This window comes from Schistocerca gregaria, chromosome 1 (genome assembly GCF_023897955.1).
Source record: "Schistocerca gregaria isolate iqSchGreg1 chromosome 1, iqSchGreg1.2, whole genome shotgun sequence".
In the NCBI taxonomy this organism is placed as follows: domain Eukaryota; kingdom Metazoa; phylum Arthropoda; class Insecta; order Orthoptera; family Acrididae; genus Schistocerca; species Schistocerca gregaria.
The window spans coordinates 722,605,583-722,626,919 of NC_064920.1; the positions used below are offsets into that span (position 1 = coordinate 722,605,583).

Genomic DNA, 21,337 nt, shown 5'->3' on the forward strand with positions numbered 1-21,337 from the left:
AATTATGGAATGATTAAAGCGCGTGATTCGCGCGCGCGCGTGCGTGTGTGTGTGCGTGTGTGCGTGTGTGCGTGTGTGCGTGTGTGTGTGTGTGTGTGTGTGTGTGTGTAAAAATGTTGTGATGATGAACGTGATATCTCTACTCACAGCCAATCGAAGACTTCAGGACTTATGGCCCCCACACAGAAACTAGCTGCAATTATTGTAGTGTCATTGACACATTATTTTCACTTCTCTCTTAAGCAAAAACACTTGCAGCATTGATAATATCCCAATTAAATTATTAAAATATGTTTTTCACATAAGTGAACTGCATTTAGTCACACGTGCAAAATATCACGGGATACATTTCCAGGTGGACTGAAATATGCAATTGACAGAAAAAAAAAATGAGAGAGATATTGATAATTACCAACTAGTCTCACTGCTTACCTCCTTCTCAAAGGTAGTGGAGAAGATAGTGTACATGAGAAGAGCAACATGGAAAGGAAAGGCAAACACTCACAGAGAAATAATTGATGTGTGGTGCATAGAAACATTGGCTTTCGAGCTCTTGCTCTTTCTCAAGTAGAAGTACAGACATCCACCCACAAAATGACACAAACACCCAAATGCACACACCAGTGACCACAGGGAGACTTACTCTTGATAATCAGTAGCAGTTGCCTGGACAGATGGAGATGGGAAGGGGATAGAGAAAGACACATGAGGTGTGGAGGGGCTAGCAAGATAGTGTAAGGCAGAATTTTCCACAGATAACTCAGCATCTGCACAATGAAATGGAAGGAGTTAAAGGGTAGAGCATAATTGAGGTATGGTGAGGAAGGGGCAGAAGTGAGAGGAGGAAAGGAGAGGAAGGTGGAAATGAGGAGGGAGGCACGAAGGGAAGAGAGGAAGTTTGAGGGGTGGAAAGGGGGGAGAGAAGAGAAGGTGAGAGGGAAGGCTAGATGAAAGGGCGAGGGAGGAATACACCAGCTTGGGGGTGGGAGGGGGAGTGGAAGATTGGTAGAAGAAGGCAGCACATGATCAGGATGGGGAAGGAGTGACATGGACAAAGAGAGAAGGGTGATGCAATGGGCAACAGGTTAGCAGAGGTTTAGGCCAGTGATATGCTGGAGAGAGAATATGCATCTGTGTAGTCCAGAGAAACTAGTGCCAGAAGGGAGCATCCAAATGACTCATGTAGTGCTCAAGTTTGCGGTTGGCTGGTGGCCATTCATGTGAGTAGACAGTTGGTTTCTTGTCATGCCCACATAGAATGTTGTACAGTAATTGCAGCATAGCTGATATATAACATGACTCCTTTCACATGTGGCCAGCTTGTTACAGGGCAGGAAATACCTGCGACTGGACTGTGATAGAATGTGGTGTGTGGAGACTGGTCTTGCACCTTGGTCAAACAAAAAGGAATGACCCATGGGGTACAGGGTTGGGAGCAGTATTGGAACTGGGAACGGATAAGGATATTCTGTAGGTTGGGTGGGTGGCAGAACACAACTTTGGATGATGTGTGTAGCTGTTTGGTCAGATATCCCTTATGTCGGGGCATGACGAGTGATATTCAAATCCCAGGTGAAGGATGTGGTTGGCCTTTTCAAGGCTGGGGTGATCAGAAGACAAGACTGGTGGTCAGTGGCTGGATATCAGGTTTATTGGCGACATAGGAGGAGATGTTATGGGAAATCTGTTTATGGATTATCTGGGTAAGATACTATTTGTCAGTAAGGCTCTTGTAAGGTTATCAGTATGTTTCAACTGCTTTCCCTTGCAGGTGTGTATTCACAGGTGGTAAAGTTGTAGGTAAGAGAGTTATTGATGTGAAATGAGTGGCAGCTTTCAAGTGGAGGTACTGTGGGTGGTTGGTGCACTTGATATGAATAGATGTATTTATGAAGCCATCTGAGAGGTGTAAATCAACATGTGGGAAGGTGGCTAAGTGAGTTGAAGAGGACCAAGTAAAGTGTGGCGTTGCCATGAGACCAGATCATGAAAACGTTATTTCAGAATTTTAAGACATAGATTAACTGACTAGATTACAATATTTTCAAAAGGTAGGTGTAAAGTGTCCCACCTCCACCCTTTAATGTTGCATGAGTGAAACAAGGTTTTACATGGGGGTTTTGGTTGGCTGTTGTCAGTGGGATATGTGGTGAATAAATGCTTTAAAATGTATAGAGACTTCTGCAGGGGACAGAGTTTTGACAGAAAGATTGACAACAATGTTATGAGATAGGTATTAAGGAGCAATGTGGGCATAGGACGTGAGTAGTTGGGACAACTTCCTCTGATGGAGCTGGGAATTCTGTTCCAACTGTTGAAGGGCAAGAATTTCTATTGCAGTAATAATGTTCAGGACGTTGTGAACACAAAGTACAATGATTTTGAGAGAGGAGTAGAGGCTCTCAAGTATGGTTTAAACTGTCCGCAGCTCATGGTCTAGTGACTAACATTGCTACCTCTGGATCCCAGGTTCCTGGGTTTGATTCCCAGCCAGGTTGGGATTTCCCTCTCCACAGGGACTGGGTGTTTGTATTGTCCTCATCATTAAATCATCATTCATGGATGTGGCTAATTTGGACTGTGTACAGATTGGGAATTTGTATTGGTGCTGATAATCACACAGTTGAGGGCCCCCACAAACCAAACATCATCATCATCATCATCATCATCATCATCATTATACGGTTTAAACTGGGATTGTACGGTTATGGAGGACCAGATTGGTGAGGTTGAGGGAGTGATGGAACTGGAAAAGTGGGAGAATGCAGTACGTGATCTAGACAGGGAAGGAGTAGAGTGGACAGAAGAGAGAAGGGAAAAGGTAAGATGAGACAGTGGGAAACAGGTAAGCAGAGGTTTAGGCCTGGGGATTGTGAGAGCACAGGATGTGCTGGAGGGAGAATTCCCACCAGCATTGTTAAGTGGAAATTTTGCCGGAAGGGATACCCAAATGGCTCGCATAGTGAAGTAGCTGTTAAAATCATTTGTGTTGTAACACGCTTATTCCAAAGGAAAATACTTAGCCTTCCTTTGAATTAAAAAAAAGGTTTATGATCTCCGAAAACTCAGATTAAACACAGTGTGTCCAATTGTACGTTGTACAAGGCCTGACCACACCATTAGAAGTAATGTGTGAAGGTAAATAAATGAGTGAAACAGAATATTTTGTATTGTTCGATGTTCATACTGATAGGAACCTGACCTAGAAGTTGTGTGTTACAGATCTTCTTAAACTCCACAGCTATACAACTTTTGCATTACACATAATACCAGATTTTGGAAATGAAAATTTCAAAAATTGGCTTATATTTCTTATTTTTCTTAACTAATGTTTTACAGCATCATATTCTGAGAGAACTTGTTATTGAGGCAGACAATATTTTGTTGCTCTGAAGCATGTAATATGGATATTGTATGCTGTCCACCTCAGAACTTTCGAAGGAAGCTCTTTAAACAATTCACAATAACAGCAGCTTCACAGTACATGATGTGACTGGATTGATGAGAATGAAATGGGGTATCAGATATTTAGAGACAACTGAAAATTTGTGGTTAACTGGGGCTAAAACCACTGTCCTTCACAGACTCTTTTTCCTCCAGTGGTTTGATTCCCATGTACCCCATGAACAATGATAATGACAGTGCTCAGAAATTATAAGTGGGAACATGACTGACAATATATGGTTTTTGATATGCAGTAAAACTTCGTTAAGATGAATTCGAAGGAACCGAAAAATCAGGAGTTCGTGTTTAAAAAATTCGTGTTAAGTGAAAAACACAGATTTTAATAAGTACACATTTACTGCAGTACACTAATGTGTAATACACTACACTATCAATCACGTTATTGTACACTTATAACACTATAAAGTGATTGTAAAATTACAAGTACTCACAAATTATGTACGTTACTTTCTTGGAAAAATTTTGGTCATGGTTCGCTGACAGTCATGGGAACGATAATATTTTGTAATTTCACTACCAATTGTAATGATAGCATCCATAAACCCAGCAGCGTCGTCGGATGTTGAAGCGAACTGTTCTAAACAGTCCAAGGCTGTAAACATCTCCTGATGGGTAGGTGGAATGGTATCTGTATTCTCTTCCTCTTCACTTTTTTCTGATGGCCCTTTTTGCTCGTTCACAGCTTTTGGCACATCCGATCCACAGAAGCACATATGGCAACATTGTCGTCTACACTAATGAATTCTTCAAAACTAATCGCAGGGTTTGAAATGTCCCGTAGAACTGTCCATTCATCAGGTGAAGTGGCATCTTCTAACTCGTGCACATCTTCAGTGTTGCTATGTCTCCAAGCTCTGTTAAAGCACTTCCCTATATGATGTGGCAATACTGAGTGCCAGGCTGCTGCGATGGCTTTTATTGCGTAAAGCAGATTTCAATTTGGGGTTGCACTATTGTTTTCAGCAGCACGAATTGCAGCTCTTACAAGTCGCTTACGATAAGTTCTCTTTATGAGATATATTATGCCTTGATCCAAAGGCTGAAGGCGGCTTGTGGCGTTGGGTGGAAAAAAAACGAACCTTTATGTTGGATAGGTTAAGATCATGATTGTTATGGGCAGTACGTCTGTCCAATTTAAGAAGAACATGTCTATTTTGAGCAACCATTCGACTGTTGCAACAAAGAAGCTACTTGCGAAATGATGTGCCATCAATCCAAGCTTTCTTGTGATGAGAGTAGATGCAAGGTAAAGTGTCCATATTTACGTTTTTAAAACAACATGGTTTCTTAGATTTACCGATAACCCAGGGATGAAACTTCTCACTGCTGTCAGCATTACAGCATAGTACAACAGTCACACGTTGTTTGCTTCATGCCCCACCATGACACTTATCACCTTTTATCCCCAGGGTGTGATTTGGAAAAGGATTGTAGAAAAATCCAGTTTCATCCATGTTAAACACATCACAAGAGGCATACTTTTCCCTCATTCAGTTGAATTCATGCAACCAGCTGTTTGCACTTTCTTCATCAACTTTATTTGCTTCACCACAAATTTGTACAGATGAATTTGAATGTCTCTTTTGGAACCGATACAACCAACCAGCTGAACAACAGAAGTCTTTGATGCCCATATCTTTAGCAATATCATTTGCTTTTGACTGAATCACAGGGCCAGTTAAAAGTATGTTAGATGCACGCATATGATTGAACCACTCTAGCACTAACATTTTGGTTCTTCATTCTTGGCAGTACAAAGTCGTTTAGATTTGTTTCCAGAACCTGATGCCGCAGCATTAATAATTTTTTCTCGAATCTTAATAATCATAGATAAAGTAGATTTAGGTTCTCCAAACTTCTCTGCAATTGCTGTTTTCTTGGTACCATGGCCCACTTCATCTAGAATCTTAAGCTTTAACTGTACATTTAGAGCTGTCTGTTCCCTCTTTGCCATTTTTGCGTGCTATGGTACCGGTTGTAACTGTAGTTTTTATTCCAACTCGATACGGCTACAACTAACAGAACACCTGTAAAATCTGGCAATGATTATGTTCCTAAATGCTGCTGCACACATTACTGAATGTCTTACAGTGTACAGCATATGCTGATTGTTGAGGTGATAATCGTGGCTAGCGACCTACAATACGTTGAAAGCAAGTCAACAATAACTATAATTAGCTTTGTAGCTACATTTCGGGGGTGGGGGATTATGCTTTAGAGTGCTCAAAGGTCGGAAGTTTGTGTTACAGTGAATTTTAATTATGTTAGGAACTGAAACAGAGTTCGTAATTCACCTTAACCGAAATTCATGTTAACCGATAAAACATACCATAGAACTAATGTATTCCTGGTGGGACCGATATTTTTTTCACGTGAACCACGAGTTCGTCTTATGTGAGTTCATGCTAACGAGGTTATACTGTAATTCTAAATTATTTAGCCACCTATGTAGCTGAGTGGTGGACTGCCATGTTGGGAACTTAGGTTCGATTCTTGTTGCTGCCAGGGATTTTTTTTGGTAGGGGGACTGGAAGTGAGGTGCAGTCAGCCTTGTGAGGCTAACTGAGGAGCTACTTAACCAATCAGTAGTGGATCCAAGCTCAAAAAACCCAACAATGACTGGAGGAGCAGTGTGCTGACCACATGCCTTTACAGACCGCATTCAGTGATGCCGTTGGCAGAGAGTGATATGAAGGGTGGTTGGTCCCAAGCGCCCCATCCAGGACCAGAACATGAAGCTTTTGTAGATGATTTAATTGAGGATCAGTTTGGCATTAGCAGCAGTCATTAGTGAGAGGATATGATACAATTTCTCAGTCCCATAATTGACTTCAGGAATCATATTGTATCTAGTATAGCAGGAACTCAGAACATAGGAAGGGTAGTTCAGTTTACTTATGTTCCATTGATCGTAATTGTGAACATCTCTCTGTGATAGAGAATGAGTTAGTTTTATAATTATAGTACACTTTCTCTGTGAAAAACACACCAATATGCTGACCATTTACATGACAGTTTGAACACACACACACACACACACACACACTTACAATAGAATTTGTATTGACATGCTCCAGGGAAGTGCAGATGAAATCATCCCAATGAGTAATGAATGTCAAACATCAACTTTCAGCGACCAACATATGCTGACATTCACAAGCAAAACCTGCTGTAGGTATCATGTGACATCTTGTAAATGTAGACTGATGCCAGGAAATTTGTGGAACGAAGGAGAAGTGTCTCCAACTGCGAATATGCACAGAAACTCGGGGGTAGCCAACAGACAGCACCACTACCCAGTGTCCTAGAGTTTCTGCTTCCTTTTGAATTGTTTCCATTCATTCTTAACTTTTCTGTCTGTGTCTAGTGCCTGCTTGTAGCAAGTGACCTTCGTCTTAGTTAAAGTCTTCATAGCTAATACGAATTTGCGTTCAGTTCTTCTATTTCAAAAGCATTGTAAGCAGCTCTTGCAATGCGTCTTGAGGTAGCCAAATCCAGGACATCATAATGTGATGTGGAGGAAGTAAGGCTAAATAAATCCTCCTAGTGCATTTTTAGAAATTACTGCTGACATGTGATTTTTGGAAATCATGAAGAGAGACACCCTTGTTCCCCCTCATAAAAGAACATTTAATTTTGGTTTATTCCTCTCATGAAATATATTTGCGAACTATTTGATTTGTGTGCAGTGTTCTGCCACATTGTTGCAGTCTTATATTCGCAAGACGTGTACGAAAGACCCAGGAGTGCATGGACATTCTGCATATCTGAATCCAGGAAGTCAATGTACTCACCTGTATCCACTGTATATTCGGTTTTTGTAACTCTGCCCTTGACAGTGAAATCTTGTTGAGGATGGAAGTTCAAAAGACTTTCTACCACAAATAGCGTGTCTGTGACATATTTTTCAGTTTTTATAAGATACAACTAATTCATCTCTTTCTAAGTGTACAGAAACTAACACTACTTGCATAAATATCTGAAGTCCTGACATTAGAATGACATTTCAGTCAGTTTTTTCTGTTCTGCCCTGAAATCAGTCTGCATTGTTATGGCAATTGTTTGTACTTGGTGGTGCAGGTGCTGCTCCGACTTGGAACAACGTCTCATGAAGTAAACACAGAGCCCTCACAGATACCCCATTTCATGATAATGTAACTCTTGCACAACATTGAAGACACATATGGTCCCTCTGTACACAAGACACAAGCAAAACAGATAACACAGTCCTCCAAACAGCTTCCTATTCTTCTTAATGTGCTTGCTCAGAGAATCAAAAAGACCCACAGTTTCAAATCTAATTTTCACGTTTCTGGTTGTCATGTCTGACGGACATTGCTTTATTGTGGATGTATGTTTTATGGATCTGTTACAAGATTTGTGTCAATTCCTCATAATGTTTTAATCCTATAAAATACATTCTGCATAACTGGTATCTGCACATCATATCGTAACTTACCCAAACTTAGATTGTGTTTTTGATTATGTGGCTGACACCATTGCTTTATTTCTGGGCTGGATCAGATCACTAATTTATCATATTAATAAGCCCTGAATTGTATTAATTGTATTCAACTACTGCTTTAAATTTTATGTTCTGGAAAATTTTTCTTCTATACTTCGGTAGAAGAAAAATTTTCCAGAACATACAATTTAAAGCAGTAGTTGAATATTGGTTTGAAGGATGTAAGAATTTGGTTACCAGATACGCAAGTGGCACAGAGGATGTTCATCACAGACAAGGGTATTGTTGGTATTGTCAGGGGTACCCTAGGAAAGTGTGATAGGTTGTTCTTATTCCCTGTACACAAGGTGTCCCAGAAGTGTTGCAACAAAGTACTAGGGGAGATGCGGCACATCATAAGGGTTGAGAATTTCATAGTAACCCGTGGCTCTGAACGTCGGGGATAAGTGTAGCACCGGTTGAAGATCGGGAAGGAAAAGAGCGGATTGATTGCAACACATGCTCGAAATTTGCACCATCAGATACCAAGCACTGATGGAGCATTGACTTCCCGATCCACTCGAACACACCATAAGCTTCTTTGATTGTAGCAGCAACACAGATGATTGTTGCAATGACATCTATTTCAGGCTCCACAGGGTGGCGATACATCACAATGTTATAGAGCTATATACATGTCATACATCATGTTTGCACTCTTTATGTCCAATAACTGTTTCAAATGAATCACTCTCTTGTTTCCTTTCCAATCTTCAACCTCTGCTACTACTTACTCCAAATGTTTGCCCTCGTGGCTTGCTAATTAATTTTTAATCCTTGCCATATGCTCCACCTTTGGAGAAAAGAGAACCATGTGTATGAATATCAAGAGCTCAGATGGAAAACCAGTCCTAAGCAAAGAAGGGATAGCAAAACAGTGGAAGGAGTATATAAAGGATGTATAGAAGGGCAATGTACTTGAGGGCATTATTATGGAAATGGAAGAGGACATAGATGAACAGTAAATGGGAGAGATGATACTGTTTGAAGAATTTGACAGAGCACTGAGAGACCTAAGTCAAAACAAGGCCGTAGGAGTAGACAACATTCTGTTAGAACTACTGATAGCCTTGGGAGAGCCAGCCATGACAAAACTCTTACATCTGGTGAGCAGGATGTATGAGACAGGCGAAATACCGTCAGACTTCAAAAAGAATATAAGAATTCAAATCCCAAAGAAAGCAGATGCTGTGACAGGTGTGAAAATTGCCAAACTATCAGTGTAATAAGTCACAGTTGCAAAATACTAACACGAATTCCCTACAGGTGAATGTAAAGACAGGTAGAAGCCAACCTTGGGGAAGATCAGTTGGATTCCGTAGAAATGTTGGAACACTCAAGGCAATACTGACCCTCTGACTTATCTTAGAAGATAGGTTAAGGAAAGGCAAACCTACATGTCTAGCATTTGTAGACTTAGAGAAAGCTTTTGAAAATGTTGACTGGAATACTCTCTTTCAAATTGTGAAGGTGGCAGGCGTAAAATAAAGGAAGTGAAAGGCTATTAACAATTATAAAAAACCAGATGGCATTTATAAGAGTCAAGAGGCATGAGATGGAAGCAGTGATTTAGAACAGAAGTGAGGCAAGGTTGTAGCCTATCCCCAATGTTATTCAATCTGTATATTGAGCAAGCAATAAACGAAACCAAAGAAAAACTTGGAGTAGGAATTAAAATCCATGGAGAAGAAATACAAATTTTGAGGTTTGCGGACGACATTGTAATTCTGTCAGAGACAGCAAAGGACCTGGAAGAGCAGTTGAACGGAATGGACAGTGTCTTGAAAAGAGGATATAAGATGAACATCAACTAAAGCTAAATGAGGATAATGGAATGAAGTCATATTAAATCAGGAAATGAAACACTTAAAGTACTAAATGAGTTTTGCTATTTGGGAAGCAAAATAACTGATTTAGACTGGCTATGGCAAGGAAATCATTTGTAAAGAAGAGAAATTTGTTAACATCGAGTATAGATTTGTGTGTCAAGAAGCCTTTTATGAAAGTATTTGTGTGGAGTGGAGCCATGTATGGAACTAAAACGTGGATGATAACTAGTTTAGAAAATAAGGGAATAGAAGTCTTCGAAATGTGGTGCTACACAAGAATACTGAAGATTAGGTGGGTAGATCACGTAATTAATGAGGAGATACTGAATGGAATTGAGGAGAAGAGAAATTTGTGGCACAACTTGACTAGAAAAAGGGGTGGTTGGCAGGACACATTTTGAGGCATCAAGAGACCACCAATTTAGTATTGGAGGGAAGCATGGAGGGTAAAAATCATAGAGGAAGATCAAAAGGTGAATACCATAAGCAGATTACTGTAGTTATTCGGAGGGGAAGAGGCTTGCACAGATTAGAGTAGCATGGAGAACTGCATCGAACCAGTCTCTGAATGAAAGACCACAACAACCACATCTTATGACCCACCTCCCCTAGAAGTTTTTGTAACATTTCTGTGAAACCCCATACATAAATGATCTAGTGGACAGGGTGAGCAGCAATTTATGGCCGGTGGTTGCTGATGATGCTTTGCTGTACAGCAAGCTGTTGCCATTAAGTGATTGTAGGAGGATGTAAGATGTCTAGGACAGAATTTCCAGTTCGTGCGATAAATGTCTGCTCTCTCTAAATGTTGAAGAAGGCGAGTTAAAGCAGGTCGGTAGGAAAACTAATCCTATAACATTCGTACACACTATTAGTAGTCTGCTGCTCGACACAGTCATATAGATTAAATGTCTGGGTGTAAATTGCAAAATGATATTGCAGGGAAGACAGATCGTCAACTTTGGTATGTGGGGAGATTCTGCACACAGAACACTAGTGTGACTCATACTTGATACTTCTGATGGGTATTGGAACCCCATCAGTTCGGATTAGAGGAAAATGTTGGAGCATTTCAGAAGTTTACTGTTAGATTTATTTCTGGTGGTTCAGTCAGCACACAGATATTAAGGAGCTGCTTTGTGAACTCAAATGGGAATACCTGGAGAAAAGATGGTGATCTTGTCATGAAGCACAATCGAGGAAGTATAGAGAACTAGCATCTGCTACAGAACAATTCTACTGTTGCTAGTGTATGTTTCACATAATGACAACAAAGTTAAAGTAAGAGAAATTAAGACTCTTACAGAGGCATATAGTTGGTCATATTTCCCTCACTCCATTTGGAAGTGGAACAGGGAAAAAATATGGGTAGCGGTAGTACAAGGCACCATCTGCCATGCACGATGCGATGGCTGGAGGAATAAGTATAAAGATGTAGATGTAGATGTAGAAGGAAAATCTGACAGTTACACCAGATGGATACTTGCCACGCTAGTCTAAACGAGCCCCTGCATGGAAGCTATTCTTGTGAAAAATATGTGACTAAGTAGTAGTCGGAATCCATGTAGCATAAATGTGTTAATGTTGAGCCATTACATTTTCATTTAATATACTATCTTGCAAATTACATTTTAATCTATCACAAGAATGTACCAATACCTACTCCCTTTGTCAGAAAAGTTCCAGGACAGTTCTCTCTCTCTCTCTCTCTCTCTCTCTCTCTCTCTCTCTCTCTCTCTCTCTCTTTCTCTCAAATATATATATAAAATTGCACTTACCAAATAATGATCCTAGCTCCTATTGAAGTAGTCCCTTGGCTATCTATACAAAGTTTCTGGAGGCCTTGGAAGGAAGCAGAGAAATTCTCAACTGCGGTGCTGTCAGTTTGTTTATCACAAGCCCATTGGATGTCTGCAATATCTTGATGAAGCTTGTCTTTCAGTTGCCTTCTCACTCATAAAAACAAGAAAAACTTATGGCGATAACTGAATGTCTTGTCAGATGCTCAGTAACATAGAAGCAGTCTGGGTTCTTGCATTGTCATGCAGTAAGAACCAGTCCTGAGAAGGCCGCAAACCAGGGTGGTGACGTTGAATTGCTTGTCACAAATGTCACAAGACTTAGATGTAAAAAGTTTGGTTCAATGTATGACATGGAGGAACAGACTCATAATGAATGATGCTTTTACCATCAAAGAATGCAATCAGCATTGTCACTGTTCTCGAATGTTGACTTTTGATCCCCCCCCCCGAATTTGCACATTTGTACGGAATTATCTTGAAACCTCACACCTACATACGTGATGGTCAACTTGTTATGTTCAGGCGCATAATCCAGGACTCCACCTTGCAGCACTTTGATGCTTCATGTGTGACGGTCATACTGGAAGCACCAACTTTCATTGCCAGCAATAATCTTTGACATAAATTTGGGATCATGTCTGGCTCTTTCCAGTAGTTCAGAAGAATTGTTTCATCTTTCCTCTTAGTATTTATTAATATTTAGTATCAAAAACAGTCTTAATCACAATTTATTTATTACGGTGACCAGTTTCGACCACTACTGTGGTCATCTTCAGACCTACAAGTCATATACAAAGCTTTAATTAGAGGGCTACACACATTAAAGAAAAAAAAACATAACGTTATAAAGCTATGAAACGATGAATTACCAATGAGTAAGTACCTCCTTCTGCTGGAGAATCACTACTGGAGAAACCAGTGCACATCGAACTGTATGTAATGGCGGCTCCGCCCATTTCTGATGGAATGATGTCATTACTAACTAATAGGTTAAGGTTGAATAACCTTGTAAAATTTCTTAGTCCTTACTCATTGAAATTCATTGTTTTATAGCTTTATAAGTTGATGTATTTTCTGTAATGTATGTAGCCCTCTAATTAAAGCTTTGTGTACAACCTGTAGGTCTGAAGACGGCCACAGTAGTGGTTCCAAACCGATCACCATAATAGCTAAATTGTGATCAAGACTGTTTTTGATAGTAAATATTTGTTAACACTTCAATCACTGTTCAGTCCACAATGTATCCAAAAGTAATTTCCCCTTTGTGTTTGTATGTCAGTGTGTGAGGGACAAGTTTTGCATTAAGTTTCCATTTCCCTAAATTTTCCTGTAAAATCTTATGAAACACATCACAATTCAAATTAAGTTGTTCTGAAATTGCACGCACAGCTTTGTGATGATCTTCTTGCAATAACTGTTTTACACGCTCTACATTTGTGTTATATTCTGTAGACAGGTGGCCAGCTTTGGGATTATCTTGCACAGAACTCTGCCTTCATGAAACCTATTGTGCCACTTGAAAGCACGACTTCTTGAAAGTGCTTAATTATTTTCCATATTTCAGAAGGGGTTTTCAATAGCTTAATGCAGAACTTAATGTTCACTCTTTGCTTGCAATCTGCATCTGTTGTGCCACCGTAACTAATGCACCAAGAATCCAAACAGCATGTTGGTAAGCACAGCCCATCTATCTAGTGAGTTCGCACATGGCCAAGGTTGTTTTGAGGATGCACACATATGAAGTAACATAAAAACAACATTAATTCCTTTTTAGTGTTGCAAACTCAAGAATAAGAAACCTAATCCGGAACTTTTCTGGTAATGGGAGTATAATGCTTTAATCAAAGGAATCTTGAATCATTTTCCGTGCTCTCATTTGTAATTTATTATTGTAGGTTGCAGACATAGTGTTAGTTTCACATTTCAAATTTTGACTTCCAGATTACATCGTCTTACATAATGCAGTTGTGTACTGTTGAAAGCGTTTGTAATGGAATCGTCTGTAGACAAATTAACAAAAAAACATGGGAGTCATTTGGAAATGAAACGACACTGCAGTATGATGACTCTAGTAATTCTCTACATATATACATCACAGGAAATGCTTGTCAAGGTGCTCAAGGTAAGAAGCATTTTATTGTTATTTTGCTTCTTATAATTAATTTATTCCATTAATATGATCAGGTAAGTAAAACTGTGAAATTTTTGGATTTATTGCCTGCATATTAAATAAAACAATAAAATTATTCCCTATCTAATTTTAACCATGGTCATAAAGCTCAAAAATTAGAGGAGAATATGTTAGGTATTGTTGAAGAAAACAAATAGTTGCTGGTATTAATTTAGTGATCTAAAACATAAATTTAGCTCTTTTTGGTGTTTTTCTTCCTTTTCATTTATGAATTCATATTGGAGGTAGACAGGACAGCAGTCTTTAGTATAGGGTTTTGCTGCTATTGAGGGATGAGGACAGTTAGATAATGTCGTAAGCAAGCAAGTTAAAAACACATATGGGGTTAAGTTATTGTATTGCCAACTGAGCAGGTTAGCGCAGTGCTCAAGACATTAGGTTTTTCTTTTGAAAGCACGAGGTCCAAGTCTGCATTTTGTCAATATGGCTCAGGTTTTAATACAACCTCACGGAAATACCAGAATAGTTTTGAAATACCGTCCTCCCAAACTTGGGTAGAATTCTAGCTTAATTGGTTGAGTTCTAATAAGATGCAAGTGACATGAGAAAAAAAAGAGTATTCACAGCTGCATCCTGTTGCCCCATTGAAGAGCAGCATAAGGAAGAAACAAAATAACATGTTACATATATGACCTACTGTGGTTGGGACTGAGTAGTCAGTTGAAAGCTCAAAGAATATGGAATATAGATCCAAAGTGAGAAAAGTGTTACTAGTAACATGAAGGAAGAAAACTTGTAGCTGCAGTGGTATTAAATTGATGGGAAATACCAGCTTATAAAAAGCATACAAGAAAGTCTCTCTTGACGAGTAACAATGTCCAGCAACAGTGTTGCATTAAAAGCAAAATAAATTTTGTACAAAATGCCTGTCATAAAAGACTAAACACATACAACTGGAAATGATTCTTATACAAAGAAGTGTGAGGTTACAAAGCGGTGGTGTTTGTCGATACATGTGACCAAGTGCAGATCAGTCAAAGGATCACATACCCAATCCTCATGGTCAAAGGTTACTTATTCAAAGTGCCCTTTCAGGAGGAAATCAGTTGCACAGCTTGGGCTCCTAAACACTCCACCGGGGTTCAGTTGTATTCAGAACAGGGAACTGAGGGGGCAGACATGGTGTTATTCTTCATCATTGTGTTTATTAAACCTGTCTACAGCAAATCCAGAACTGTCATAGGTGCAAAATTGTCTTCTTGAGCACAGGGTGTTCACCTGAGAACATGGTTAGCAGCATAAAGTGAGAATTTTAAGCTCAAAACACTTGCTTAATCTAGCATTGTAGCTTACCCATGCAGGATGGCAAGTTGACCAAGACCACAGTATGACAGCATGCCTCAGGGCACCATATGAACCCTCATTGTGCTTCACTGAAGGGCAGATGATACAGTCCACATGATAGGCTTGAGCTAGCTTATGCCAAATGTAAATATGTTCATATATCACGAAGAAATTAAGACAGTCAGATGACAGTTTCCTTTTGTAGTTGTATAATTTGTGTGCTGACAACACTAATTTCACTATTTCAAAGTATTGCATGGTGTAATCAGTGGTTCTGAAACAACCATGTTATTGTGAATGTTTGCCACATTCATTTCATACCAGATAGTTTTTCATCATGCATTGCAGATATTTATTTATGTCAGATGTTAACTGGTGTGCTTGCTGTCTGCAGTCTGCTTCAAAATGCTATTATCTCCATTAGTTAGCAGCTTCAATTTTGAACAAATGTTGTGTTTTTCTTGAGTGTTCTTCATGTTCGATGTATAGTATCATTACAGTTGACATAGTAATTCTCCCAATAACAGTAAGAATGATAGTTTTCATTACTCAGGCTCATGCAACAATAGACATAAATGAAATTTCAACACCACAGTATCTTACAGCTGCCATAGATAGAAAGTGTGTGATGCGTGTACATTCTCACCTGCTAGTTGGCAGTTTTCAACACAGGAGTGTGTGTGTGTGTGTGTGTGTGTGTGTGTGTGTGTGTGTTTTCGTTTTCCATTAAATTTGGGAAAATCAAAATTGCTCTTCTGGTGGGAGTCTGGGCGATAGCATTATGGTGCAGGGAGTTAGAGTACAAATTTGATGTCAAATTTAAAATGAATTTGGTAAGAAAGGCTCAAGGAATAAGTATACATTGCAAGACATGTATGCATTAAGAGATGTTAAGGTAATTTATAGAAGATGCTACACATAAATGTATTCACTATCTTTACAAAAAGTGTAGCTCCTTCCTTTTTGCCTGCTGTCAGTGTGTGCAGTGAAGTATAATAGCAGAACAAATGTCTTTTTTTGGGGGGGCTAGGGCCACAAGGGAGAAGTTGGGACACTATGTATTTACTTTGTACAGAGGGTACCAGGCCATCTGATATTCATTGTCAGACAGACTGTAGCGATTGACCTATATCAGGAACAGTAGAGCTGGAAGTGGTTTATGCTAAAATAAGGAGATTGGGCAACATTCCATGACATAGTCAAATTATATAATTTGCTCATAATAAGGAGGGTTTTATGAAACATTTGATTGAGACAACCAGGCAAATTTATTGAGCAGGCACCTGACAAATAACTGATGGTACCTACTGTTAGAATTCACTCTAGGGGACAAAGTATAAGCATAGCAGCATACTGTGACACACACAGTCTCCAATAAAAGGTGTCTTGGATTCTGAACAAAGGAATGTGTTTTGTTTTCTCACAGTGTCCAATGTTATACTTCGAACATAGCAGAAAAACTACTTAAGGCTTAGGATAAGAGGCATTTGATTGTCCTACTGGAACTGTCGACTTACACGAATGTGATTTCACTTTTTCATGCTGTCCCAGAAACAGTAGGGCTACAGTAAGGGAATGGATACAGATAAGGGAATATGATTCAAGTATTGTCCCAAAATCTGAAGAGTATGTAGAAGTATAGTTCATGTTCTGTAAAACCCTCCTAGTTTCAACAGGATGTTAATTACCCATCAGGACCACAATTCAATATTTTAGTAATTATTGATTTCAATTTATTTAACAAACAATCTTTAGTCTTCCAATAAGACTGTATTGAACCTCATCAGTAAACATACCATAAACAATATTTATTTCTAAGGCTTAAAAGTGCATGTGATAGTCTGTACAGGCGAATGATAACAGCAATCTGTTAGCAACATACTTCATTGTACCAGTGAACAACAAAATGGTAGCTAGGACAAGATAGGCCAATTCTGCTACCTCCTCATTTCCTCCTCATTTCCCCCTCATTGGTAAGTGCCAGTGAGAAGCCTTTGGCCTAGTCCATAACTGTAAGCACACACTGTAATCTTGGTTTCATTTCTGCCCCATGAGCCACACAGGTAGCATTGTAGGAAGCAACTACTGAATGAATGCTTATTGTTAGTAGGTTCAGTGTGACAACACTGTGCTTCATTTTGCTGATGCAAGCATGGTTTTGCAATAGTTCACATTCCACATGACTAGTGCAGACCAAAGGCTTCCAACTTGCGACAAATGAGGTGTAGGGCGAGACGAGGAGGGGAAAGCATACAGAAAGGGTGGAAGCGAGTACCTTCTATACTTCCCCTCCAGCTGCCAGTTTTGCTGCTCACTTGTATAATATAGTGGTGTACGCAATATGTATGGATTATTTTAAGAGATCTACACTTGTGAAATTAATTTATATGGCAAAACACTCAGTTTTTCCACTCAGTTCTTTCTTTTACTCCAAGGAAACATATCTTTTCTTGTTTCTTGGTAGGTAAAAACTTGAGTGCTCACATACAAATTATGTGCAGTGATGCTGCGACTGCGAGAGACCCGTATATAATGAGTGTAAGTAAAACCTGTCATTACTGTTACTCTTTAATTAGTTGCTGTTGTTTCACCTGCAAGGTAGGTGGTGAGCTTTCTTGGTAATTGACTGAAATTCAGTGAAAAGAATATGGAATTGGTAGGTATATTATGCTTTCAGAGAATGATATACTTCTGTAATATGTACATGCTTTGGCTTGAGATTTTATGCAAGGTTCTATCTGTTTTCAAACATATGGAATGGAAAAAAGTAGAAAAATCGACAAACTAATTGGCAAACAAAAATGTTCCAGTAGAATTCCAACAAATTAGACATGACAATTTTTCCACATAATGATTTTTGACCTTTGAGAGAGTAGTACCACTCATGCCTTTCTTCTGCTTGTTTGAAATAGAGGTAGTTGTGATAAGCAAATAATGTTTTGACCGTCAACTGCCCATATTACATCACAGTACTAAAGCCATAGGCAGTTTGCGTGGGAAACATTGAAATCTCAGGGAATTCTGGAAGACTACAGAAAATTCAACTGCAACAAATGTATAGAGTCATTTTGTTACACGTTGTAGCTATTGTGTTGTGAGTTATTAAGTAAAGGAATGCAAAGCAGAACATTGAATTATTATAATGTTTGTCAGTTTTCCACCAGCACACTCACCAGTCTGAGGAGCTGTTATTGTTGCCCTTGGGCTCCTAGTCTGTCAGGTCAGTTTGCTACCGATTGACCGTCTGTGTCCTGTCCACACCAATGCAGCGGAGTTGGGGGTTTTAATTTAACATGCAAACACTAGCTGTTTATTGATAGAAGAGAGAAAAACCAAAGGATTTATGAAGCTTGAAATGTTGAAGAATTTTTAATTTCAGTAGCGAAGATTCAGATTCAAGTTCAGAAGTGAAGAAATTTTACTGTCTCAATGTTTTTTTTTTCGAGAAGAGCATAAATTTATATACAAAATATTTCAGTATCTTGTTACCAGTCTGTCTGCAAAAGCTTTTAAGTAATTTTGATCATAGCTTTTTGATTTGAGTGAGGAGCAGTTTAAAATACTCATGGAAAAGAATCAACTTTGCTGAACTTGAGCTGATGCTGTAATTTCACATATTAACCATGAATAATTGGTGCAGTTAAAACTTACTGATGCGCAGAAAAACAGTTTCTACAGTTTGTAGAGAGCATTCAGAATGAAAAATCTGTGAACTTTGTCTGCACATTTAAACTATTATTATTTTCTTCCTCTACAATCACGGTGCAAATGTTGGGTATAACTTTACGCAAACACAATATCTGTTCAGATTTATTTCTTTAATCGTATGCCTAGGGCCCCTTGTCGGGTAGACCTTTCACCAGGTGCCGATCTTATAATTTGACGCCATTTTGGCGACCTGAAGTCGATGATGAGGAGGATGATGATGATTACAGCACAACACCCAGTCCTTGGCCGGAGAAAATTTCCCGACCCAGCTGGGAATCGAACCCGGACCCAGAGGATTCATGCTGGCCATTCAGCTACTTGGGGGGGTGGACAATCTGTTCAGCTAAAAAGTTGCAACAGCCAAGATTGCATAAATAAGTCTATTTTTGGTAACCTCTTTTGAATGTTGTAACTATCATTGTCTGGTCTTGAAAAATTTTTTGTTGCAAAACGTGTTCCATTGTGAGTTAGTCCTCACACACACCATTTTGTCATTAAGGTGGATAAAATTGGTTTGTCAAAATTAAAACCACTTACAGTTAAAAAGACTTAGTGCACATTGGCATGTCTGCATCCATAGCACTCACAGAGGCTAGTTACTTCTTAAAGTGTATGATATACAATAAAATGCACATTTGTCCATATATTTACTTTTGCATGATATGGTACATACATCATGGACCCACCTTAGCTAGAGTATACGGTGCAACTGTATACTTGCATCGCATTATGTATTAGTTGCATTGTCTACTAGAATTGCAACGTATACCTTGGCTAACATAGATCTATAATGTATGTAACATGTCACACAAACTTAAACAGATGAACAGCTAAGCATTTAAAGAATTACCAAGTCTCTGTCGCTGCTAGATGTGCAGAAGGTGCTATGTAACTGTAAATGGTTTTGCTTATGAACTGCAAAAAGGTAGGAAATTATAGCTGGATAAGCTGAAAGAACCAGAGGTCGGCAAGAATTTGAGAGGAAGCATTAGGCAATGATTGATTAGAACAGGGAAAAGGAAAACAATAGAAGATGAATGGGTGCTTTGAGAGATGAAATAGTGAAGACAGCAGAGGATAAAACAGATAAAAAGACAAGGCCTAGTAGAAATCGTTGGATATCACAGGAAATACTGAATTTATTTGATGATGAGAAAATATAAAAATTAAGTAAATGAAGCAGATAAAAGGAAATACAAGCATCTAAAAAATAAGTTGGCGGGTACAACTAGAGGACAAACATAAGGATTTGGAAGCATATTTCTCTATGGGAAAGGTAGATACCACATACAGGAAAATTAAGGAGGCAAGAAAAGAAAAGCGGATGTATGAATGTCAAGAACTGAGATGAGAAAGTAGTATTAAGCTGTAAAGGGAAAGCTGAAAGGTGGAAGGGGTATATAGAAGTGACTTCTGAAATTTTCCCGGCGTATTTGTTCTTCTAATAATTTCCGGGCATGCAGCCGGATCCCGTCGACATTCTGCCACGATATTTCGGCCCAGAGACGTCCGGCCATCATCAAGTGAGTACACAACTACTGAAGAGCCCAGGTGCAGTCGCGGTATTTATACCGATTCTCTCGCACGTGTTGACATGCGCGGCATAGCCGAGTTGTACGTGCTGCCCTCGGTGGTGAAAGTAAAAGATCATCTAGTCATTGAGTATCGAATGACGCTGTCTATTCCGCTGTGAATGTATAATTTTAATAACAGGATTCCAAGTTTTATCCAGATGAAAGCCGTTGTCACGATTTATAAGATTATCGGCAAGACGTATTTCCACTGATTCCTTGATTACGGAATCCCAAAATCCGGAAACCGGAGCTAAAATTTTTGTTCCATTGTATTCCATTGAATGTCCCAATGAAATACAGTGCTCTGCTACTGCCGATTTTGACGGTTGCCGCAGACGGGTGTATCTTTCATGTTCTGTACATCGTTCATGGACAGTTCTTGTCGTCTGGCCAATATATGCAGAGCCACATTCACAGGGAATTTTGTAGACGCCTGCTTTCTTCAGTTGTAAATCGTCTTTAACGGATCCAACCAGGGCCCGGTTCTTTGCTGGTGGACGGAAGATAACCTTGATTTTATTCTTCTTCAGTAATCGGCCTATTTTCGACGACACATTCCCGGCGTATGGAAGAAACGCAGTTGATTTAAAGTCGTCATCAGCGTTCTCAGTGCGCTGCTTCTTGTTATGACAGTTGCGCATGGCCTTTCTTATTTGGCGTGAAGTGTAGCCATTCTCTTTAAAAACCTTCTCCAAGTGTTCTAATTCTGCGTGGAGGTTTTCATCGTTCGATATTACATGCGCTCGATGTATTAAGGTACTGAGAACGCCGGCTGTTTGTGCTGGGTGGTGGCAGCTTGACGCCTGGAGATACAGATCTGTGTGAGTCGGTTTCCTGTACACAGAATGTCCTAATGACCCATCATTTTTACGGCATACTAGCACGTCTAGAAATGGTAAAGTGCCATCTTTTTCAATCTCCATCGTGAATTTGATGTTCTCATGTAAAGAGAGAAGATACTAGCACAGTCGTACTGCCTG

The 21,337-nt window shown here is 39.3% G+C and overlaps 1 protein-coding gene across 3 annotated transcripts in view; it reads left to right on the plus strand.

The window, feature by feature from the left end:
- Positions 1–21,337, plus strand: part of LOC126266771 (cation-independent mannose-6-phosphate receptor) — a 599,618-nt gene that overhangs the window by 318,269 nt on the left and 260,012 nt on the right. For 2 of the 3 annotated variants that reach the window (XM_049971299.1, XM_049971307.1), the window contains exons 19-20: positions 13,542–13,722; positions 17,540–17,613. In XM_049971299.1, coding sequence (XP_049827256.1) covers positions 13,542–13,722; positions 17,540–17,613 — 255 coding nt within the window. Of the gene's footprint in view, positions 1–13,541; positions 13,723–17,539; positions 19,709–19,802; positions 20,660–21,337 lie in introns of those variants that run through there. The other variant, XR_007548921.1, reaches the window with a different exon arrangement.